The sequence below is a fragment of the Morchella sextelata genome (genome assembly GCF_020137385.1).
Source record: "Morchella sextelata strain SCLS chromosome Unknown scls_22, whole genome shotgun sequence".
NCBI classification, from domain to species: Eukaryota; Fungi; Ascomycota; class Pezizomycetes; order Pezizales; family Morchellaceae; genus Morchella; species Morchella sextelata.
Genome location: NW_025408637.1, coordinates 331,293 through 356,247, shown reverse-complemented (window position 1 = coordinate 356,247; position 24,955 = coordinate 331,293). Strand labels below are relative to the sequence as shown.

Here is a 24,955-nt window from a genome sequence, read left to right as displayed (position 1 = left end):
TATTTCACATTTGTGGGTCCCGCTTTGGGGAGTGGCGAAGTGTCAATCGTCAGAAATGACGGTTAGTAAATACGCTCTATTACCGAACCCGATATGTTAATGTTTGCTTCGTTCAACTGCTCATTCTCTACTTATCTCCAGTCGAGCAGGCACAGTTCACTCCTTAGCGCGTGTGCAATAAGAAACTCGAGGAGGAATAAACACGAACTGAGCCTAGGTCACGATTTTAAATAGGACTGAAAGCATGGGACGGCAGTCGGAGTCACAGTCCTAATTGCGAATATCTAACCCGACTGGGCCAGCCATGCTGATCACGTCTACCTACATGTACAGGGTATTCACGGTAAGTGTGAAGAACCCGTCGTGACTGGTCGACTGGAAATGCAAGACCTGATTCGCTGATATTGGGCCAAGACAGGACACCGCCACTGCCACGTCAAAAGGTTGTGAAGTACCCGTTCGAGGCAGTGAGACCCGTTTTAACGCCGTGAAGTACCAGTTCGACCCCGTGAGACCAGTGAGGTACCCGTGAGGTACCCGTTCGACTCCGTGAGACCCGTTTCGACACCCTGTTCGTCCCGCAAACACCTGTTCGTCCTGGTGAACTACCTGTTCGTGCCTGCGAACTCCCGTTTGACGCCGGTACACCCCGTGAAGCCCAGTTCGACGCTGCAGCTCAGAGTTTGATATGAGGAAAAAAGGCAGGCGTTCTAATCACTTTGGTGACCAGACCCGGAACAGGGAGACTACGAGGGATGAGAGGGTTAGGATCATCACCTTAAGAGACACTGGCAAGACCTGGAAAGAGATAGGAAGGATCATGGAAATAGATTATTGTACCTGTCAGGGAATATATAGAAGGGCAAGGGTAAGTAGAACACCAACCAATAGAAACAGACAAGGCAGACCTCCTATTTTGAATGCAGCAGAGAAAGAGACACTACGAGAGTTTGTTAAAAGAGATAAGAGAACCAGACGTCTATCTTGTAAGGTATTATCCAGCAGATGGTATATGTTTGCTCTACCAGGACTCTTAGAAATGTCATGGCCTTTATAGGATATCATAAGAGACTCCTTCGTAAGAAATAGGTTTTCTCTTCTCTCTGTATATAAATATCTTACTAACTCTTGTACTAGATGAGGTGTGAGGGAACAGAATCTTCTGAAATGAGTTCAGTGGTGTCAGGAGACACTGAACTAGACCTACGAGGATTGGTTTAGGACTGTTTGGACAGATGAATCAACTTTCAATACAGCTGAGTTTGGCTATCAACATTGGGTAATCAGAAGACCTGAAGAAGCTTACAAATCAGACTGTACTGACGAGACCTAGGAATCAGGTAGGAAGAGTGTCATCCTTAAGGTACAATTTGGAAAGTATAATTTACCTGTCCCAAAATTGTGCCCTGTTTATCCCTTATGGGAGATAACTACAAAAGAATAGTATGCCGGTAGGGATGAATTATCTTTACCCTCAGTAAGGAATAATACTTATTGTTTCGCAGAATTAAAAAATAAGTATGTGTCGAACCTGCATATTCATTTGAGATTCCATATACCCTATTCAGTACACTATAAGTCGAATATAGCTGCTATTAGAAGAGAGCCATGTTATGAGGGTGAAGGATAAGCATACCTCTGTCTGGAGATAATATCATTTACCCTAACTAAATTAGGAAGCCTGAGCCGGCATATAAGCTTCACCTTCATCCTGAGATAGTTCATTAGGAAATCATAAAAGAGGCTATAATTATCCTATTTGACCCCGGTTTACCCCCGTGGGTAGGTGATTTATTGCCTACTTTCAAAGAACTGTACCGTAGGGTCATAGTCTGGGGTCTATTCTGCGGGGAAATAAAGACTGAGCTACTCTTCATCTCCCCTAGTATTACTATGAAGTCTAGAGTCTACGTAGAGGAGATACTAGACCCACCCCTTCTTCCATTCTGGCACGATACCTGTGAAGAGTATGGGTAGACACGAGTAGTAGAGGATAATGCTCCTAGGCATAAGGGGGAGGTAAATAGATTCAGAGAGATCAACGAGGTGGATATCATACCATGGCCTGCACAATCACCAGACCTTAATTTAATCGAGGTATTATTGGGGTATATGGAGATTGAAATACTTGAAACAATTAGGCGAGTAGAGAACATAGAAGTTCTAAAAAGTATGTTGAGAAATGCCTGGAATAATATTGGTGTAGATAAACGAAATAGTTTGATTAGGAGTATGCCTTATAGACTGTAGGCAGTGATTGTTGCTGGTGGGAGAGTGATCCCATATTAGATAGATTTTTTCGAATTTTTTCACCTAAATCTTCACCATTTTTTAGTACCTAGAAGAGTGTTCTTCAGATTTCTTTTCTATATACAAATTATATGTCTTGGCCGCATATCAGTCCAAATATCACTATTTGCCACCCTGGGTCACCTGTGGTACTCATATCAAATCGGTCCAATCAATCAATGTTTTCGGTATTTAAGATGCACACACTGTATATGTTGTTGATCGCGCTAGAAGTAAACAATTTGCAATACGGTCGGGGACGTTTATGGTAGCCAAAGTAGGCAACAAGGGAAGCATAGCACTTGGTAGTAGAGATAAACCTATCATAATTCCACCAAACTTCTAGTGTTCGGAGGGAACGGAATCTGTATTTTGCTAACAAATACTTCTCTATAAATTACATCCTCATGATACTTTCAGTAATGTTTGGCCAACGTGAGGGTGGAATTATAGCAGGTTTTGCTGTATTATTTTAAAATACTTTTATTTGATAAGGGTTTGGGTTACTGTTTATGCTAATTCATTGATATTTAAATAGAGTCCTCCAACATTACTCCATGTATTACAAACAAACTTTTACGGAACTCCTAAATATATACCATGGACGCACAATATTACTACGCAGAGGAGTAGTTATACAAATGACTTTCGAAATATCTTCAGTGATACACTTTGAATCCTTTATTATATCTTGGGCCAACAATCGATGGATCTCCGACAGAAAAAATATCACTGTCTTATTAATGCATTTACTGAGCGCTGATATTTGCCTATCCATAACTTAACTATTAATGAAATTTCTAAATTCAATAAAAAGGCCTAGCAACAAAGATGGTTATTTGTATTAGATCCCCTTGTAGAAAATGATACATTCTGACATATTAAGAGAAAAAGGATGAGGTTGTGAAACCGCTTTATGCTTGGTTCTATTCGAATAATTTCTGGTAATTTTGAGGTGTCATATTCTCCGTATTCTTTGAACTCTTGATGCTGAATACTTGATCAGGCAATCATAGACCGCTAGCCTATACTTCTTCTCCCATTAGCTAATAATAATCCATTAATGATTACTTGCTTTTAGCTTTCGCTTCGACATGACAGATATGAATACCAACACTTTAATGCTACCTAGCTATAACTCAAATTCTAAGTTTTTATTTTTATCTTTTTAGTTTATTAAGGTCTCATAATGCTGATCTACGTTCAACACTCGCCTTCATGATATCAGGGTACGAATCAGTATATTATCACCGTGTGATGAAGCACACTTGTATTTTACGAAATCAATACGTTCTTATGTTTTCGACGCCGGAGTTTTTTGAGCTTGATATTATTGAATTTTCGTTAGTTGCCGGTAGTTAGAAATGGAGCCAAATAGTATTTGCCAATGATCGCTGAGCCGTTACCCAGTTTTTGATGAGAGTAAAAATATAATCTCATAGAGAATGAATTTACCCCACCATGAATACCATTATCGCTACATGACTGGGAAATCTAGAGAAAGTAATTTTGCACCTCAATTTTATTACAAAGGAGTCTGTCTGAAAAAAGAGCCCATTTGGGTGTTCAGGAGCGCTTGGAAGTAATGGGGTCAAATCTCATGATCAGGCCTCCAGTCAAGAGTCGAAACGATAGCTAGCCTTTTTAGTTCTTCGCAGCTCAATGTCAAACCCATCAACAAAGACTTTGGACTTTCCATGGAACTTTGTACTCACATCTTCTAATATTGTGATGAAGAGAAGGAAATCGACTGAATAATGATACAGATTGACAAGGATAGAGCCACATATTTCTCTTCATGAGGTATTGTCAATGGTGCATCAAAACAGTAGCATAACGTATATGCGCCAACATTCATTTGTCACTCATCAATCATTCTCTCACAGTTTCCAAGCCTTTGATACTGTTCTTTTCAATAAGTCAACGAGATTTAGTTTTAAAGATATGTTACAAGTAAAGGATTCAGAAAATAATAATTTAGACGAAGTCAATTTTGTTATGGAAGTATTGTAATGGCAGCTATATGTTTCGGTTATGCGAAGTGTCAGAGTATGTAAAGGAAGGATTATGCAGTGTGTGTGGGATTTGTTAAGCGAGTTTCTATTATGTTCTTTCTGTTTCTGTTATGCGAGAAAGATGAGTTATTATGGGTTGAGGTCTGGATATATAAAGGGGCGTTGTTTTAGCTTTCTTCTGTTTTCTTTTCTTTTCTTTCCTCTTTATGTAACCTCTGTATTTATTTCACGAATACTATTTGGTTAACGTTACGTCATAGGGTTTACCCGGTATACTAGACCAGGTACAACCATCCATAGTCCATAGTCCACAGTCCCCGTTCTTGCCTTAGGTGTACCCTTCGGCCCCATAGTCCATAGTCCATGAACCTCCTACGTCCACGTCTTCGCCTCGGTTGTATTCCTTGGCTTCATAGTTCCTACGCCCATAGTCCCCGTTACAAGTATGCAATGAGAGCGTACATATTTGTAGATGGTACATAGTAGAGTGATTGCATGGGTTTGCTCGATTGCCTATACCGAGAATTAGCCAGCGGTTCCAACAACATGATGGTGTCGTAACATAGTGAGACAAATACACTCTCCCATTATCTCTGTCTCATTATGCACCAGACCGAGATTTTAGGGCCAGAATCTCAAGCTCTAAAGCGACAAGATTATTTTGTAGAAACAGAGTTATGATCCATAATGCACTCCTGTTGAGTAGTTGAGTAAATGTTAGGAGCTTCTGGAAGCATATCGAGCACCTTCATACTTTTGGCGTATATAATGCACTAATAGAAGTTGATAGTCCACTTATACTGATACGTAGGATAAATCACAAGAAACTACAAATAATAAATATAGGTATTATTTGTATGGAATGGCATCGTTCTATCATACAAATGACCTTATTCTAAGTATTCCCCTGTTTTGACATCTTTTCAACACACAGTATATTTGTCAAGTAAGCTCTGCATTTTGCAGGCCTTGCAGTTTACCGCAAACCCTGGAATCTCTCTAACTAGCGCAGAGCTAAAATTGCGTTTTGGGAACATCCTCATATGATCATGCATATCGATTATATTTAGACAATCATTTGAGCAGATGTCTTAGTAATCAGGACTGGTCCAAATTTTACCTCGAACTGGACTGTACTAAATATCATCACGCTCATACTGGACTGACTTGACTATTTAAACTCGGACTTGTCCGACCACTAAGTTATACAGTCGATAATATTTCTGTCAACTGTCGCATCATTCACCAAAAACCAGTTCTTTGTTATGGAAATCCTGTACTATGATATTGTCATATTGCTTTGATCGTAGATATTGAGATATTTTGAAGCTTGTAAGGGATGTGAAGGGTGGTGTTGACTAAAATTGATTCGGAGTTGATGAAGAGTAAAGCTATAAAATACAAAAATTACGATTATCAAAATATATAGTCAGACCAGTCTGATTCAAACTATGGACTGGACTGAACTATTAACAGAATAACTTAGACTGGACTGCACCAACTACTTATAGATAAGTCCGACTATTTAACACTGTGGACTTTTGAAACCTCTGCATTTAAGAAAGATAATGACAGTTGGTAGGAAGCAATTTTTTAAAGTCTTGCTGTAATCCCAGAGATCTAGACTGCCACAAGACTTGTCATTTCGTAAGAGTCTTGACTATGTACTGGCTGAGGAAGGAAGTCTGAAGACTTGAGAATTTGAGAGTGTTACTCCTGCATCGTCAGGTTCTCCAATAATCAACTGAGATTCCTGAAGATTTTGACAGGCCAGGAACCCAATGCAGTATTCAAATGTATAATTCTGGGAGCACTTCCGCTACACCTGGTGCATGATATGAGAAACCCTTTTAAAAATATCAAGGCTTCTGACGAGACTAGACAGATAATAAGGGTGAGCAAATTCTTACACCCGATAAATGAGAACTATTTAGCTTCGGCCAAAGACTGAGGTATGATAGTTAAGAGATTGATATTTTGAAATTGATCACCAGACTTTTAAGATTGACAATTTGAGTTCTGCTGTAGTGATTGTAGATTCCTCAACGGCCCCAAAACCGCCCATATAGAGAGAACTAGTCCTTATTCGTCTGACAAAAAGGGAGTACAAGTTAACTCCTGGAACACCAAATGAGACAGGAATACCCTGTCGTGATTCCTCAGTAGTCTGAATTTCTATATTGGTGAGTGCAACTGTAGAATATTAAATGAAACGTGTGGCAGAATTACAGCAGCTCTACTAGCAATGTAAATGAATCAATTGATGCATTATACATTAAAGCGAATTGAGTAATTGAATCAATTGATTCATTTATCCGAGGTGCTGTTAGTAAATGACACAGGTGATTCATTACTGAACCAAGTGATGCATTTACAGAGTGACATTTCGGAATACATTAAAGTAGCATTTTCTATACTCATTTCACCCGAACTGCCCATTGAAGTAGCATTTTCTTTGCACATTTCCACTATATTTCGGTTATCCATGCATAAACCCATAATTATTCTGTGTTATTTGACGCAAGTGATATAGTCTACCAAGTGTCTCTGGAGCTTGTGGGTTCAACTCTCACTGCTAGCAATTATTCTTGCTGTTTTTTTGGCAATCAAACAATTGACCGCCTAGAATATCCTTTTAAAGACTAGTTCGGTTTTTAATGTGTAAACAAAAGGGACGTATTGAACTCACGCATTCATGATTTGTTTACACATAGTAAATTTGTGACATTTACTTGCGTCGTCATGATTCATTTACAGGATTCATTTACTGATTCGTTTACTTGCGCCGTAGAGCAGGTCTAAAAATAAGAAAGGAGACTTTACTCGCCCAGGAAGCAATAAAGCCCCCCTCGTAAATACAGGTTTTTAAAATGATTATAACTTCACTCTACAGACCAAATGCATCACGATATTGTACCGGCACCATTTCGTAAATTTCAGCCTACGTGGTGACGCTAATAATGACCAGGTTTTCGACCCATCATCCCGTTTCCAGCACAAAATAGTATATTTATAAAGGGCGAAACGACCTTCAGTTGAGGTCGAGATTTATCCTACGAGATCGAGTTTCGTGACCAACGAGACTAGTTTCAAAATTGTAAAATAGCTCACATCATGTAGTAATCAGCCAACATGGCGTTCTGAACAGTATTGATGGAATTTGATGCTATGGCCATCTTTTGCAATTAAGCACATATCTGCCGCCAGTTAAACGACACACTCCGCTAATACACACGGGGCGTTGGCGACTGCTCATGCACTATCTTTCTCTCCTTGGTTTGCCCCGTAAACGCCCAGGCTCCATCACCACCCAATCAACGACTGTACACTACCACACATCTCCACATGATTTTACGCCCCCTGCGATAACTGGCCCTTAGTGCCTATTCGCTATTTCGAAACCTCCCGGTAAGCCAAGCAGATCCTGGATCTATATCAGATCGAATCCATGCCCAGAGGCGTTCATGCTGCTGTTGCTGCAGATCCAATGCTTGGCACCGCCTCCTGTTTCCCGGTACTAAAAGGTACACTTTTGAAAATTTGAAAAGTGCACTGCTCGTATTCACTGCCGATCAGTTACCCGTGATCGGCGCCACAAAGAGGGAAAGAGCTGCGTTGTTGTCCTGGTGTGAAAAGGCTTCATAACTGAGGTCTACCAATCCACGACAGTCCAGCTACCTCAGGCTCAGTGGCAATTGTCGGATGTAAGCCGTCGGGAGTTAATTGTTGGCCCAAGACATCCGTCACTTCACTTGCATGAAAAGGACCAATCAAGACGAGTGTGTCGGCAGCCGTTTATGTGCCGGTAGTTATGTAGTCCCACTGGTCCCTAACCCATGAATCAAATCGGCCAATCAGGTTGAGGGGAGGCGTTCAGCTTTCTCTAAATTAGAGTTTTTCATCGTCTCCCGACAAATGAGCACTTGGAAAAAGTACAGCTTTTCTTTTTCCTTTGAGAAAACAAAAGTCTTTAGTGAATGAGAATTTTCATACGCTATTTGCTATCGCCTGGTAGGCCGAAACATACTCAGAATATGGCGCCATATATAGGGTAATGATTGAATTGAGATTTCAACAAGAAATTTTCACAAAGCGTGGATTTTGGCGCCAAGACTGTGAATCTGCAAAGCACCAGATTCTAAGCAGGTCTCGGCCTACCAGGTAATAAATACACTTGTTTGTTGGGAGGTGGTTTTCGAGGGGCAAGGGCGAGCTATTGTAGCGGTGAAGCTACGCACAAGTTCAGATACCTTCTGTACCCCAGAAATCTCTATCACTCTTGACTCATTTCGTGCTAAACACTTATATTGGCCGGCCCGGTTGTGGATTTCATCCGGTCGGGTTTATTGAAGGATGTGTTTGCTGTTTAGTACGATACCACAGTGTACATAGAGCTACTAAGGGATCAAAGCCAGCTGACTGGCCACTATCTAAAACCCTTCCCCTCACTGACGGCAGCTGTATCGCACTTTAAAGACACTAGCCATCACTTGACGAAACTGCCCCTTGGCGAACAGGTAGAATTATGAAAGAAGCTGCCAAGACGTGAGATACTGCCAATTCTCATTTGTTCTAACCATACTATTCGTCAACCGGGAGAACTCGAAGAATGACGAAGAAGGACTAAAAATTAATTGAGCAAAGTGCAGCACCTTGTGGGGCTATTGCGAGTGGTGCAACAGCGATACGAGAAGACGTCCGCAGATACTTCACCAAGGCTAGCTACTACACCTCCACCAAGAATTGGTCCGTTCTTGCTCTCTCCGACATCCCCCTCAGAATGTATAGATACTTCCCCACTTTCCCCCACTTAATCCTCACGAACTCGCTCCGCATCATGTGTTGGCACATAAAGTAATAAACAAGTAACCAATATGCGTCTCCTCTGTTCTCTTCCTGTTGCTCTTTTCTTCATTATCGCCCATCTCGCCGTGGCCAAGCCCGCCCCAAACCCCTTCGCGGAGCCCCTCTCTATTGCCGAGCTTATTCCTCTCGAGAAGCGCCAGCAACCTTCTGTCCGCTGCCCCACTGAGAATGGTTGCACATGCCTTACAGGGGTATCCCCAGGGGTCTATTGTTATGGGTGTAAACGTGGTGATGGCAGCAATGTGATCACAGGCGTGGGCAGTGGTTCAGGCGACTACAGGGACTGGGTGTTCCAGTGCGGTAAGGCATGCCCTTAGTGAAGTACTAGTATCTAACAGAACGCTGATATGAAGGGCAAATTTAGGCAGCAGATTTGATAACTGCTGTAGCTATGGCCGGGCGACGGATTGTCTTGATGGTTCCACGGGACGGTGCGGCGACTGAGAGAGATTGGATGGAAGCTTTATCTGAGTGTGGAGGGAGTACCTTTTTCTTTTGTAGATAGCTGGCCAATAAGCGTGATCTATTGGGTAGTTATCGCGGTACACTGCGTTTCGTATGTTCTTTCTATTGAACTGTTTTCCCCGGGGGTTATCCATGTATTCTTTTACTCTCTCTTTCAGGCCCGAGAGCTTTTCCCTCGCGCCCATCTCTACCATCTCTGTTTGAATTCAGGACTTACCTGTATCTTCCCCTCCACTTATCATTGTTTCATAATTTTACCAAGTGTTGATGCAAAGGCTAAAGATTCCACTTGAGTAAAAAACGTACATGAGATCACGCGCTAGGCGGGAGAGAGGTTCTTTATGCCTGAACCGCGTGTGAAGTATACCGCTCAGAAAGCTTTTAGACGTATCTTTTTTGGTGTGCAAGCAAACCTTTACCTAGGTAACCCTTGGTCGAGTGATACTATATGATCACAAAAGTGATACCTAGCAGCACCCTAACCCACGCCTCAACCGACTACCCAGACACCACCCCAACCCACCAACCCGAAAGGCCCCTTCGTCGGTTGTTGGAATAGTTTTTCTCAATTTTATCCCGATCCATTTATATAATATATGGGATTGGGTTAGGCATGGGTGAGCTCATTTATCGTCTGGTCGGTCAAAACATGCTCAGAATCTAGTGCTCTGCATATTGTACACACCCTGTGCTTGTCTGCCATGTAGGGTAATGATACATTTGAGATTTTAATAGGAAACTCTCACAAACAGTAACCTTTGGCCTAAATTTGCCAAGGCTGCGGAGCACCAGATTCTGAGCAGGTCCGGGCCTACCAGGCGATACCACATTGTAAAATGTTGCAGCACTTTGTGGGCCTATTGTAATTGGTGTAACGGCGATACGAGAAGTCTCTGTCGATACGAAGAGATGTGCAAAAATATGACATCAAAAGTGTAAACCTTCGCAGCACAGAACTGCATCCAAACGAAGTCACAAATTAAAGCTACAGCTGCTATTCTGTGAGAAAGACTTGTTTTTTCCCCTTCGTCTCTCTATTCCCCTCCTCCTTCACGATTACAAAACGTATAAAGACTACCTATGTCCCATCGTTCCCTTTAACCCTCCACCAGTTTGCTCCCCATCCCATATTCAACAAGAAATCCAAAATCAATCATCCAGTATGCGTCTCATCAGTCTTCTCCCAATCGCTCTTCTCTTCATCATGGCCCATCTCACTGTCGCCAACCCCGCCCCCGCACCTGCCCCCGCTGACAGTGGGCTCCTATTCAAGCGCCAAAGATGCCCTGCTGAAAACGACTGCACATGCGCACCAGGCACAAGGCCCGGTGTTTACTGCTGGGGGTGTGACGAAATTACATATGGAGGCAGCGGAGCTGGCGACGTCACTGATTGGGTATTTCAATGCGGTAGGTCATATCCTGTGTGGGGTGCTAAGAATGAAGTGCTGATAAGAAGGGCGAGTACAGGCGGTTCTCCCTCTAACTGTTGTAGCTTTGGCCCGGCAAATGATTGCGCGAACGGTGCGACGGGTCGGTGTGGTTGATTTGTGCCGAAGAGGGTTGTTTCTTTTTTTGTCGTGATATTTGGTCTCTATCATAGTCATCGCAGTACACTGCGTTTCATATGTTCTTTCTATTGACCTGTCTTGCCCCGGGGTTAGCTATGTATTCTTTTATTCTCTCTTTCGGACTCGAGGTCTTCCCCTTGTGTTCATCTCTACGCCGGTGTAAGGCTTGTTTATGTCTTTTCCTTCACTTATCACGGTTGCACAACTTTGCAAAGTGTTGATGCGCTAAAGGCTAAAGATTCTACTGAAATAAAAAAAACGTACATGAGATCGCACACCAGCCGGGGGAGAGAGGCTCTTTATGCCCAGACCAGATATGAAGTTTACCGCTCAGGAGATCCTTAGAGTACTTATGGGTATGTTTGGGTCAACCCGGGTAAATCAACTTGGGTTGGGTTGGGTGCAACAAAATATTTACCACATACAATTAATGAATCAAACAAAAAAAAAAAAGAAAAATCAACCTAGGCAGGGTTTCCAACGGTAGAAACCGGTTGTGATATAAGATAAAACCGCACAGACCACTAAGTCAAGCAGCTCAAATTGTACCAACTGTACCAACTGTCTATCTTGACAGTTTGAACTGGTTTTACTGCTTAAACCGCGGTTTTTGGTCTTGGCATACTCACCATGATAACAGTCCAAAAAATAGCTCTTCATGTTCTTGAACAGGGTGTTCGAGCTTTGGAACAGACGTGTTCGACCTCAGGAACTGGGGTGTTCAAGCTCATGAACATGAGTTGTATAAACCGTTTAAACCGTCGGTATAACCGGTTTTGCAGATTTCTAACCCGTTCAAACCATGTATTCAGGGCGATAAGAACTGCACCAACTACTAGGTTAAACGGTTCAGTCAAACCGGTTTGAACCATATAACCAATGAACCACTAGAAACCCTGAACCTAGGTAACCCTTACTCGAGTGATAATATATGATCACATAGAAGTGGGAAAAGTGGTATGTATCAGAACCCTAACCCACCGCCCCACCCCACTACCTCAAAAGGCCACTACCGCCAAAACTCGAAAAATTGGCTATCTCCGTCCAGGGATTACCACTTGAGTGATTGGTTGAATGGCATCGATCTGCACCAGAAGTTTCCCGTACAAGTAATTTTGATCTAGCCAATTTTTCGAGTTATGGCGGTACATCAATTATAAAAATAAATTCTTTTAATTTTATACCCATCCATTTATATGATGGTAACTCGGGTATATATGGCGGGTTAGATTGGGTTGGGCATGGGTGAGCTCATTCATAACGTTGGTTGGGTTAGGTGAGGCTTCAATCTAATCAGCACGGCTACCTGTTGGGCGCCTGAAGGTTGTCATTGGTAGACGTCGAGAGAATTCCACAGATCGCCACCGACATGACCAAATCAGGAAGAAATATCTTGGTGCCTACTCTACATACGGCAAGTGTTAGTAACCTGACAGGACGAAATGCCCTGGGGTAGCCCCGCCGTCGTACGACGAGCGTGGGACCGTACCAATTGGTCAAGATGACTAAAAGTTACGCCTTGGATCTCTCGGATTGAAGCTCAACATGCATTTGAGCAATCAAAAGCCCAATATTCGCAGTCCAGTTCGATTCGTTATTCTTGGGATCTTGCGGTATTGTACTCGGGCACGGGAGAAAGAACCAAAAACTACAATAGGGTTATTTGTACGGCAGAGCGCCGCCACTCCGTAAAAATAATCTTGTATCGTCAGTTGTATTTTCTGGTTCTTGTGCCCACACCCGAGTATATGCAGAAATATGGGACCAGTGCCATTCGCCCAACCAGCTGTACTATAAACACTGTTCCAAGGCCCCTGTTTCTACAATCATTTTAACTCTCGCCGTAAGGCACATGTGAAGTCCACCGCTCATAACACTCCCATCGACAGAACTCAAGGTGACACGACCGATCGCCACCGAGATGGCCAAATGGGGAAGGATTCTCGTCGTACCCAGCAAGCGTTCGGTATGAACCCGTAACATGATAGGGCTAAACGTCTGGGGTAATCCCGTCGTCGCACCGCATATCAACTGGTAAGCTTCCTGTCAAAAACACGGGAACAGCCTATCGACCCCAACCATCCACATAAACCCTGTTCCCAGGCCGGCCCCCCGTTGCTACCTTTCGCTCTACTAATCTCACCTCACCACCAACCACCGCTAACTGCTCGCGCTGCTATAGGCGGATTTTGTTTGATTGCGAGGAAGATGCTGGGATGAAACGAAACAGAACGAAACGTTGCCACGAAATTATGGCGTCACAAAACGCCTATCTCCAGCTGGGAGCCGTGTAGAGAATAGCATCCAGCTAAGCTGGCAGCCGTCCCACGCTCTCCTTTTTCAGTGCTAGGCAGCAGGTCGGGGGAGAGCGTTCTTAAGCTTGTCTTCTTTCCTCTTCCCTTTCTCTTTCGTGCTCCCTTCCCTTTTATACTCCATCCACCTCACAACGTCCTCGTCCTCAATATCTTCTTGCCCTCTTCACGGTCCCATAGCGATTTATCTCTCCTCCCAGCTCACACATACCCAAAAAACACCAAAACCAACCACCCACCATGCACCCCGTCACCTTCATCTCAATCACCCTCCTCCTCTTCACCGCGCACCTCACCGTCGCCAGTCCCACCCTCGCTACCGGTGACGCCCTCGGCAAGCGCCAATGCGACCAGGGCTGCCGCTGCGCGCAGGGCACTAAGCCGGGCATGTACTGCTGGGGATGTGGCGTCGTGATCTACCCCGGCGACGTGAGCGGAGTCGAGGGCGACTATAAGCACAGGGTGTTTGAATGCGGTATGTTTCAAGTCCTGCGCGGATTGGTCGAGTGGTGAGAGAGATGCTAATGTAGAGGGATGTACTAGGGACGGAGGAACAGGATTGCTGTATGTATGAGGCAAGGAGTGAATGCTCGGGCGGGGGAGCGGGGCTGTGTAGTTGGTGAGGCCGGAGGTCTTAGTGTTTAGTCTCGGTGGAAGAGGCAGTGATGATATTACGGATGGCGAGTGGCAGGTGGTGTATGTGTTGTTTTGTGTTGTTATGGAACCGTTGCGGTGCTCTGCGTCTTCTTTGTCTTTTTCTTTTTCCCGCTCTCTCTGTGGGGTTTTCTACAGTGTTTAGAGTCAAGATATGCGGGCCACACTGTAGTACAAAGTTTGGGTGCGACTGTTTAATCGAAGCTCTATATTCACTCCCGCCAATCAAAATGGGGGTATGTTAAACATAGAGAGTTCTTTAGACTTGAGTGTCTTTACCACATATAACGGGTATTTAACCGAAACAGAAAGATGTGTATTCTGGTTGAGAGCCGGTACAGAATCTTTAAACATATCCGAGTAGGATATTTCAATATCGGAGTGTATTGGCCACGCCCCATTTTCAAATTTCGTGCTCAAGTCTCCTATTTCATGATGCCAAACTGGCCTGCGGTGTACTTAGTGATGGAGAAAGGACAAGACATGGCAAGACTTCGTCACGAGACTTTGAGCAGACCATATGAGATTATGTGAATTTGAATACGCAGGGCATCCAGCCATTTTTACAAAGGTCTCGAGACTTTCTTTGTAAGGCAAAAGATTATCCATCCATTTCTAAACCATAACCCTAACCATCAAAATTCCTCTATCAAGCCTAATAAATCCTATTACGATTAATAAGAGATTTAAGGTCATTTTAGTCTTTCTATCAGCAGAAGACAAAGTCTCGCAGGCTTTGGCAAGACTAGCCCTTATTTGTTGGCGGCTGTAAAGTGTGAACCACAATATTACAAGGTGAGACAAGCCTATCCTCTAGTTCCGTCTCGTCGTGTATTGTGCCAATCACTAGGTATACTATATGAGCGCGATTGCATAGCCGGCGTTCAACCCTCCCGCCCCCTCGGCCACCAGACGTTTACATGCATCATACGGAGGAGGCCTGTAATATTAGAACCGTAACACCAACCGAAGCCCCAACCACACTCCCGGAAACCAGGTACCAAAAACCAAAAAGTATCTTTGTAAAAGAAGTACATTTCAAAACACAAGATACCGAATATCCCGTACTACGATTCGCCGCCATATTCCGTTGTCTGCGATCGACTTCTCCATATTCCAGATTCAAGTCTATCTCTTCTACACCCCCCTGATATATCACTCCGATGCCCCGGTCACCATTCGAAAGCGCAGTGTTTGGGGAAATGCCAATGCTAAGCGATAGTTCTGTAGCTTTTAAACTTGTAATATTGTAAACCGGATTCCGCTCGCTGAGTGACTGATGATGCCACTAAGACGAGGCGGAACCCTTCCCTATTTATACATATTGGAACCTATGCCAAGGCCCGCTTTCTAATACTAATGAGATAACGATAATAGAATAAGATAATCAACCCGAAGATAACCCCAATAGAAAAGCGCCCCCGCATAGTTCCGTTCCTCCATTCTAATTCCGACACGTAACCATAAACCCCGCAATTGCCAGTAACCGAGCTGTATCATGCTATTGTCCTAGAGCTACTTCCCTAAGTAGAATGGCCTGCAGCCATAAGCCCCGCTTCTATTCCGTTCCGGGTGAGACACCCAATAGTAAGCGTGCCCTCACAACAGCCTAATACTAGTGTGGTTGCACCCGGTGCCCCCACACCCCTCGGTACCTTTCTATGCTTGTTCCCTCGTTACCCGACCGTACTCGCATCACAACCCATCACTCGTATTATCCTTGTTCCTTGACTTAGGAGCAGTGTTCGTGTTTCCTGTAACACTACTCCCCCTTCCTAGACGTCGCCCTCGACCGTTAAAACCTTTCTATGATAAAAACCCTGTGGGAAAAGTCATAGAGTAGGAAAGGTATCGAGCTAGTCTTCCCTAGTCCGTTGTCGTTTCGGAGGCCGTCTCGAGTCGGTGACTGGCCCTTGACTTCGCGTATGGGGCCGAGTGTTGGTGACCGGTTTGAAGTTCTCATCTAAGAGTGCCTCTTGAGGGTCAGGTGTTGCGAGTCGTTTTCGTGTGTTCTGTTGCCTGCCCGGGTTGGGATCCTCTCGATAAGGTCTCAGCAACATCTCGTGGAATACGTCATGAACCTTCCATTCTGCCGGAAGATTCAATCTATAAGCCCTATTTCCTACAGCCGCGGCGACCTCGAAGGGGCATGTAAACTTGTCCGACCATTTATTATAACCGCCGAGGTTCCGAGTATCCAGCAAAACCTTTTGACCGATTGTGAACCGCTGAACTGCTGGCCCTGGCCTTGACGCCATCCTGTCAAAGGTCTTCTGCAGCGTGTCTCTCGCTGACTCATGGGCTAGGAGAAGGTCTTCCAGGTAGGTGCTTCCCGTGGCATCCAGCTGTCCGATTTTCGCATCCGTTGGCCAATCTGTTCGTGGGTGGAAACCATAGTTACAGTAGAACGGCGATTGTCCTGTTGACGAGTGTTTCGCATTATTATATGCATACTCACAAATCGGTAGTAGGTCCTTCCATTTCTTTCCTGTTCCGGCGGTATAGGCCCGGATGTAGGATTCGAGGTGCTGGTTGGTCTTCTCTGTTTGTCCATCCGTCTGTAGGTGGAACGAGGTCGAGAGTCTCCTACGAATCCCTAGTCGTTCTGTGACCGCAGCCCAGAATGCCGATACGAACTGTGTTCCCCTATCAGAGACAATGCTCCTAGGAAGTCCGTGAAAGCGCCAAATGTCTTTGACAAAGACGTTAGCGGTCTGTTCCGCGTTGATTCCCGTCATTGGAATGAAGTGAGCCATTTTCGTAAAACGGTCCACGACTACCAATACGTTACGGAATCCTGATTTCTCCTTTGGCATTTCTACTACGAAATCCATTGAGATATCAGTCCAAGGTGTGGTGGCTAACTCTAGGGGTTGAGGGAGTGACAAGTGTCTCCGACGTTGCTTGGCTCTCTGGCACGCGTCGCAAGTCTTGACGAAGTTGGCTACATCCGTGGACATTCCTGGCCACCAGTAGTTCCTATCGATCAACTCAAGGGTTTTATCCCTTCCTAGATGCCCCGCTACGGGTCTGTCATGATGATCCTCGATGACTTGTCTGACCGCGTATCCTGGCACTACCCAACGACCATCGTGGGTGGCCTCATTCGATCCCGGGGTCCATTCAGTGGCAAGCTCCGTTGTTACGGCATCAGCTTCCTCTGTCCCGAAGACTTCAAGGTTTGCGTCTGGGAGAGGTTCATCCCGGAACACTCTCCGAACCCATTGTCTGTCCTGTTCATACCAGTCTTGTAGTGGCTGAGGCAGCTCAGTACCTGGTATGTCGTACCACTGATCCAACGGAGTCCATTTTTCTTCGGGGTTGCCAATGATTTCAGGGCCAGTTTCTACACTGGTCCGTGATTTTCTGACAAATTGTTCTGCGCTGAGCAACTGTTTTACGGGTTGTTCACGCATTACTCCCCCTTCCATAGCGAACTCTGGGCGCCTTGTGAGTGAATCTGGCTTGCCATTCTTTTCGCCTGGTCGGTAATGAATCCTGAAGCGAAAAGGTGCTATCTTTTCGGCCCACCTGGCTTGTCTTTTTGACAACTTCTTGGTAATCGTGAAGTACTGTAGGGTCTGATGATCCGAATGTATCTGGATAGGAATGTCCGTTCCTTCCAGCCAATGTCTCCAAGTCAAGAGAGCAGAAACTATAGCGAGCATCTCCTTGTCATAGATCTCGTAGTTTACCTCTGCCTCGTTGAACTTGCGAGAGTGGTAAGCTACCGGGTGTAGAATACCGTCCTCGAACACCTGAGAGAGTACTGCGGCCTCAGCCCAGTCGCTCGCGTCAGTTTCTATGATCGCTTCACGGTGTTCGTCATAGTGTCGTAGTATTGGGGCAGACGTAAACCTCTCCTCGAGTTCGTCGAAAGCGCTTTGCTGTTCACTGCTCCATCGCCATACGGAACCTTTCTTCAGGAGATCGGTCATTGGTCGGTAAACTTCGGAGTACCTGTGGATGAACCGTCGTAGGAAGTTGGCGAATCCGAGGAAACATTGAAGTTCCTTGACCTTGGTGGGTGGTAACCATTCCGTAATTGCCTTCACCTTCTTAGGCGAGACTTGGTTCCCTTTCCCTGATAGTACAAATCCCAGGAATTCTACCTCCTGTTTGTACCATTCCGTTTTTTCGAGGTTCCCGTATAGATGGTTTTGCTGCAGTCGCTCCAATATCTTCCTCACAAGAGTCGTATGCTCTTCCTTAGTCTTTGAATATATTAGAATATCATCCAAGTAGACAACTACGCCTTGATCTAGAAGATCCTTGAATATGGTATTGACCATGACCTGAAACGACGCCGGTGCATTGGTTAAGCCAAAAGGCATTACCCTATATTCGAAGTGGCCGTACTTCGTTCTGAAAGCTGTTTTCCATTCCTCACCAGCAGCAATCCTAATCAAGTTGTAGCCATTTTTCAGGTCTATCTTGGTGAAGAACTCTGCTCCTTTCGTCGAATCGGCCAACTCTGTCATGAGTGGAAGGGGGTAGCGATTCTTGACCGTGATAGCATTTAAGCCACGAAAGTCTACGCATAGCCTCAGTTTTCCATTGGCTTTCTTCACGAACAGGATCGGTGCTGCTGCCGGGCTGGTGGAGGGGACTATTTTGCCAGAGGCTAGCATTTCGTCCAAGTATTCCCGAAGTGCCTTTTGTTCCACTGGGGAGAGCGCATAGATCGGTCCCCATGGAGGCTGCTTTCCTTCCATAAGGGGAATGGTGTGATCCCATTCAGAGTGATCAGGTAGTCGATCGGCTCCGTCCTTAGAGAAGACGTCGACGAAGTCCTGGTACTCCATTGGTATAGCACTAGCGAGGGTCTCGCCTACCAATGCCCTTGCCCAGAAGGGGTGTTGCTCGATCATCATCTGTGTCTCGGGTGACGACCTCAACAGCCTGATGACCAGCTCTTCTGGGTCTTCTTCGTATATATCATACATGGTCCTGAAGCATCCCTTCACTTGACAATTAATGTTGTCGAAGGTGACCTTGTTCTGACCCCAATGTATGGTAGGTTGATGCTCCTTGAGCCATCGATGTGGTATGACGAGGTCTTCTCCTGCGAATGAGCCAACCTCACAGACGATGTCTCTGTCTAGATGGTTGTCGACGCGGAGGGTAAGAGATTGGGTGATGTAAGTGCCGGAGTTAGGCATAGGGGTACCGTCAGCCTGTCTGATGATGAGGGGCTTGGGTCGAGGTTGAGTTGGGATCTTGAGACGATGGACACAGTTCCAGGACATAACCCAGTCCTCTGTTCCGCTGTCTAGGAGTGCGTTGACCATTTCTGTATGTTGGGTACTAGTTGCGGGGTGGTTCCAAGAGATCTCAATCTCAAGGCGGGTTTCTTGATTGTGTGAAGACATGTTCGTATGTTTTTTGAAAGTGTAAGGTAAGGTGGATTGTTCTTGGGTATGAGTGGGTTGATGTTGATAGTTCTTGATCTGAGCGCGGGGCGAGGGAGTTTATATAGAAAATTCGAGCGTCGATAAAGATCATAGTACAACACTTACGCGCTAAGCGTTTCCGGAGTTTGACCCCGCTTCTCGAAGTGTGTGTAAAGAGAATTTAAATTGCGCGAAATAACAACCGATAGAACATAACATAATCCGATCCCTTAGAAAAGTCTTTTTCCAAAAAGAATAGAAAAGCCGTAACATGACATAGAATAAACACCGCATAAAATAGAAATACCCAATCAATTTAGTTCTCCAAATTCGTAATCCTTGCCCTAAATGCCTCATTTTGTGGCCCCAATTTCCGTTTCTTATCACCCTTCCTTCCGTGGTCCTTTCTCCCGGAAGGATATTCTTTTCTCTTCAGGTTCGTCAACCTGACCTTACTCGTCGCCACGCAATCCTTTACGAAGTGGTTATCTCTACCACAACGGAAACACTTTCCTTCCTTCTGCCATTTTTCCTTCTCTTCTTTGGTGACACCTAAGTCATCCGAGGTCTTGGAGTTGTTGGCTGATGCGGAAAAAGTTTTCCGAGGATTTGCGTTGTTGCGCGATTTCCGCCGTTCCGTTTTTTCCTCGCGAGGTTTCACCGTATCCTTTCCTCGCAGGATTTCTTTCCGGGCCTTCACCTCGTGGTCCTTGCGTCCGACTTTTCGTACCCAGGCTAACCAGTCCACGAAATCTTCAGGCTCCTCAATCGCGTTAGAGAGCCTCTGTTCCAGCGAGGAGTTTATTCCTGTTAGGATCATGGATCTCATGACAACTGGTCCAACTCGTGCGTCCCATTCTAGGTTCTGCATCTCGTTGATGTAGTCGTCGATTGGGCCAGTCTGCCGGAGCTTGTCCATTTTTTGCTTGGCCTGTTCCTGACTCGTGCGGTTGCCATATTGGGTGCGGAGTTCTTGCTTGAACCGTTCCCAGGTTCCGATGCTGCTGTCCACAGCTAACCTCTCCGTGAAATTCCGCCAGAAATTCGCCGCACTACCGGTAAACTCGAGGGATGCCCACATAATCTTAGTGCCGTTATCCCATTGGACCTTCTTCTGGAGACTGATTAGGATTTCCATCTGATCGATCCAGAGTCTTACGTCTTGATCGGCTCTTCCGGAGAAGGGAATGTTGGCTTTTTTGGGTGCATCACCTACGGTGGCACGAGGGGGGTGCGAGAATTCTTGCTCTCGTTGGCGCCTCCTTTCGTGTCTTCGTTTCCTACGTTCCAGCCGCTTGCGGCGTTCGCCTTCCGAATCTGAGGAATCCGATGGGGATGATCCTGGTGCTTCCGGGGCGTTACCTCCCTTATTGCCATTCCCATTACCCCCACCTTGTACTCCTTGACCTCCTCCCTGATTACCATTCCCGTTACGTCCACCTTGTGCTCCTTGACCTCCTTCCTTCGTTTGTTGGCTTTGGTCTTCGAGGTCTTCACTGGACTCGGAGCCGGCTGGAGGGGCGACTGGGTGTTGGGGAGGTGGTTTGGGAGGTGGGCCTGATCCGCCGCCACCTGTCTCTGGGGCCAGTGGTTTTTCCGCAGCCGCTTTACGGGCTGTTTCCTTCATTTGCTCTATCATTTCTTCTAGAGCCGTCCTTGTCCCAGAGAACCCATCTACCAAGGAGACCTGCTGCTGCATGGTCCTCTCCAATTGTGTCAGTGTAGCTGCTACGCCGTCTGGGACTTGGGCTGGGCCTTCTTTCGGCAGCCTTTGAATCCAGTCGGCCAGCATAGTTATGTGCTGGGCCTGCTCTTCCTGCCGCTGTTGGTGGGCCTTAGTGGTATTGGCGATCTGTTCCAAGACTTGGCCGAGGTTCGTAGTGGTTGCGGTTGTCTCTGCCCGCACTTGCGCGAGGATGTACCCATCTCGGCGCTCCCGTTCTTCTTGGTCCTGGTTGAACTTCATCTGCAATTCGCGGATGAGTTTGGTCTGCTCTTCGTGCTGCTGGGTAAGCTGCGCCGCGTGCTGCCGAGTAATTTCCCTGATTGCGGGCAGATCTTGGACGCTCACAGTGAGGTCTCCAAGTCCGCGACTCAGTTGCTGAACCACTGGGGCTCCTCTCCGTTCGATTTCTTGCCCGATGATTTCTCCAAAGGGGTGCTCGATCCGGCGTTCCTCTACGTCCATATCCGTATCCTCGTCTTCGTCCGTTTCCCTGGGGACCGAGGGCCTCGGAATAGAAGATCGTTCTCTGATTGGCGTTTTGTATGGGGAATAATCTCGATAGTCCCCTTGCCTGCGGGAGCGGGGTTGGCCATAGGATGCGGCCGGCTGAGTTGATCTGAAGAGGTCGCTGATCGGCATGTCCAGATCCCTCCTGTGGCGCTGTCTCGCCTGGGTCTCGACTATACCTCGATCTCTCACTGTGATTGAGCTCTCCATGTTGTAGTCTTCCTCCGATCGTTGCTGATGACCCCTTGACATTGCTAAGTTGCTCGATGCTGAGCTGTGGCTGTCTCCTACACCAGGGTTGAGCGACGAACCAAGGGACGGAGTGAGCTAATCCGTGGGATTGCTGACTGAGGGTGACTTTAATGGGGAAAAGTTCGGGATAGTTGAGGATCTCCGGGTCGTGTTCTTCGAACGTACAAGTAGTACCTGCTTCGGTAAAAAATCCGGCGTACTCAAGGTATCCGCAGTAGAGGTGTTCGGCACTGCCTCTGCGAACGACAAAAGAGGTGGTGCAAGTAAAGTTGTTGATAGCTGCTGTTGCTACTCGGGGATGCATACGGTATCAAAGAGTCCTCCTAATAGACTACTTTCTTATTCTTTTACTTGAGCGCACGGTGACTATCCGCCACAAACAAAATACTCTCAAGTATTGGTCTAAGCAAGTAGTTGTCTTATCAGGACGTTGATGATATGCGATCGGTAAAATAATAGCGTAGTGGATAAGGTACAATATAGTGTTTGGGGAAATGCCAATGCTAAGCGATAGTTCTGTAGCTTTTAAACTTGTAATATTGTAAACCGGATTCCGCTCGCTGAGTGACTGATGATGCCACTAAGACGAGGCGGAACCCTTCCCTATTTATACATATTGGAACCTATGCCAAGGCCCGCTTTCTAATACTAATGAGATAACGATAATAGAATAAGATAATCAACCCGAAGATAACCCCAATAGAAAAGTGCCCCCGCATAGTTCCGTTCCTCCATTCTAATTCCGACACGTAACCATAAACCCCGCAATTGCCAGTAACCGAGCTGTATCATGCTATTGTCCTAGAGCTACTTCCCTAAGTAGAATGGCCTGCAGCCATAAGCCCCGCTTCTATTCCGTTCCGGGTGAGACACCCAATAGTAAGCGTGCCCTCACAACAGCCTAATACTAGTGTGGTTGCACCCGGTGCCCCCACACCCCTCGGTACCTTTCTATGCTTGTTCCCTCGTTACCCGACCGTACTCGCATCAGAACCCATCACTCGTATTATCCTTGTTCCTTGACTTAGGAGCAGTGTCCGTGTTTCCTGTAACACGCAGCCAGCTGGTGGGCAAACCAATAGTGTCCCGGCCGCCTTGTTCAACTAAAACCAGCAGCACCTTACGGGGGATTGAATCTATGCAACCCGATAAAGGGGCCTTTGATATGGGCGGTGCATACACACTGGTTTGACCCACGCCACAAACTGAACCGAACTCCTAGCTTTGCTAAACGGGTGTAGGAAACCGGTTTGAAATTGGGGAGTCAATGAACTAGTGGAGACGCTGGGCTGTGTATATTGTTTTAAGACGGAGCCTCAATTAATTATGCTGGTAGCATATAAGGGTATAATACGGCGTGACAGATTCTAGAATGCTGTTGGTTCAGCCATCTGTGAGATCAAAAGTGGCTCAACCGTGTAGTTTTACAAATGCATTGAATATTCCCCATGTGGTGAACCGGCGCGGTACAATTACAGTCAACTACAACCTTTTTTTCAGGAAAATCAAAGATTTACAAAAGCTACATCATGCCCTGAAGGTTATTTCAAGCCAAATCTTAGATATTTAAAAGGTAATTATAATAAGAATAGTCTATAAAAAGATTAGATCATTTCAAACCACAACACCTCCCATTTGGCACGTCGTCAAAAAAGAAAAATTGAAATATTTCGCACGGTCTTGGCATTCCATGGAAAAATAGCGCTGCGTAAGGAATAAAAAAATCAAGACTTTTGTACTTGACTGTATTATAGCATACCATGAATACATTAAATCCCCCGCTCCCCCTCCCACCCCCCCCCCCCGGCATCACCCCCACCCCTCCCCCTCCCCGCCCCCCTCCAAAAACGCCGCATGCACCCCACTCCACCACTCGCCCCTCCACCCGCCCCTCACCCCCTCCACCATGGAACTCCCCCAGCCCACCATCACCACCACCTCCTCATCGCCCCCCCTCCCCGTCCCACTGACAACCATGTTCGCCCCTCCCAACCCGTGATGCCCCGCCGCACACGCCTCCACGCGGTCCACCGCCCGCGTCGCACTACTATGCAGCTCCATCACCCTTAGCCGCATCTGCGCCCGCTCCCACCGCGCCTGCCGATCCTCCACGGCATCCCCCACCGCGACCGGCAGCGCCCCAAGCCGCGCCATCAACGCCGCCACCGTCGTGCCCGGCAGAATCATCTCAAGCACCACAACGCTGCACCCCCCGCGCGGCATGCCCGCCGCCGCATACTCGCCAAAGTACCACGGCAGCTCGGCGCCCTGCAGACAGGCGAGGTGCGCGTAGGCGTCGAGCTCGTGCGCGCGGCGCCAGAGCGACGCGGGCGTGGTGTAATACAGCTTCAGCACGTAGCGCGCGGGGTCGCCGACGGCGCGGGTGGGGTCGAGGGCGACGGCGACGGTGCGCGTGAGGTTGTGGGTTATGAAGAGGGTTGTTGTGGTTGTTATTGCCGATGCTGTGGAGGAGGTGGTGGAGGGCGGGTGCCGCGGGCGGGTGGGTTGTACGCACACGGCCACCGGCGCGGGCGGTTGTGTTTTCGGCGCGGGGTGCGGCGGGAGGAGCGTTAGCGTGAGGAGGGAGTGCGGCTGGAAGGGCGTGTGGAGGGCGAGCTTCGCGGCGGCGGGGTCCAGGGTGGGGCTGAACGGGGGCTGCGGCGGGTAGGAGATGTCGGCGGGGGGGTTGCGCGCGAACGGGTTTAGGTGCGCTAGGAAAGCCATGTTTGCTGGTTGTTGCTAAACGTGAGGGATTGTGGGGAGCGTGGGGAGCGTGGGGAGACATGCGGAAATGTGGAGACATGGGGAAATGTGGAGTGATGCGCAGGTGGGGCCAACCTGATTACTAACGGGGTGCGCCAATCAGCGCTCTTCGTCCCTCTCTCAATGCTGCCACCCAATAACAG

At 46.6% G+C, this 24,955-nt stretch overlaps 5 protein-coding genes across 5 annotated transcripts; 2 read left to right on the top strand and 3 right to left on the bottom strand.

The window, feature by feature from the left end:
• Positions 1-9,178: 9,178 nt before the first annotated feature.
• On the top strand, positions 9,179-9,487 carry H6S33_007033 (uncharacterized protein; the record flags this gene model as incomplete). The annotated part of the gene is made up of 1 exon (XM_044838666.1): positions 9,179-9,487. One exon carries the CDS (start codon positions 9,179-9,181, stop codon positions 9,485-9,487), a length of 309 nt encoding a protein of 102 aa, XP_044689197.1.
• Positions 9,488-13,757: 4,270 nt separating this feature from the next.
• On the top strand, positions 13,758-14,030 carry H6S33_007032 (uncharacterized protein; the record flags this gene model as incomplete). Its single annotated transcript, XM_044838665.1, has 1 exon — positions 13,758-14,030. One exon carries the CDS (start codon positions 13,758-13,760, stop codon positions 14,028-14,030), a length of 273 nt encoding a protein of 90 aa, XP_044689196.1.
• Positions 14,031-16,027: 1,997 nt separating this feature from the next.
• Positions 16,028-19,543, bottom strand: H6S33_007031 (uncharacterized protein; the record flags this gene model as incomplete). Its single annotated transcript, XM_044838664.1, has 1 exon — positions 16,028-19,543. The coding sequence occupies one exon, from the start codon at positions 19,541-19,543 to the stop codon at positions 16,028-16,030; it is 3,516 nt and encodes a 1,171-aa protein (XP_044689195.1).
• Positions 19,544-19,880: 337 nt separating this feature from the next.
• Positions 19,881-22,049, bottom strand: H6S33_007030 (uncharacterized protein; the record flags this gene model as incomplete). The annotated part of the gene is made up of 1 exon (XM_044838663.1): positions 19,881-22,049. The coding sequence occupies one exon, from the start codon at positions 22,047-22,049 to the stop codon at positions 19,881-19,883; it is 2,169 nt and encodes a 722-aa protein (XP_044689194.1).
• A 1,809-nt stretch (positions 22,050-23,858) lies between these two features.
• Positions 23,859-24,773, bottom strand: H6S33_007029 (uncharacterized protein; the record flags this gene model as incomplete). The annotated part of the gene is made up of 1 exon (XM_044838662.1): positions 23,859-24,773. The coding sequence occupies one exon, from the start codon at positions 24,771-24,773 to the stop codon at positions 23,859-23,861; it is 915 nt and encodes a 304-aa protein (XP_044689193.1).
• Between the last annotated feature and the right edge of the window lie 182 nt (positions 24,774-24,955).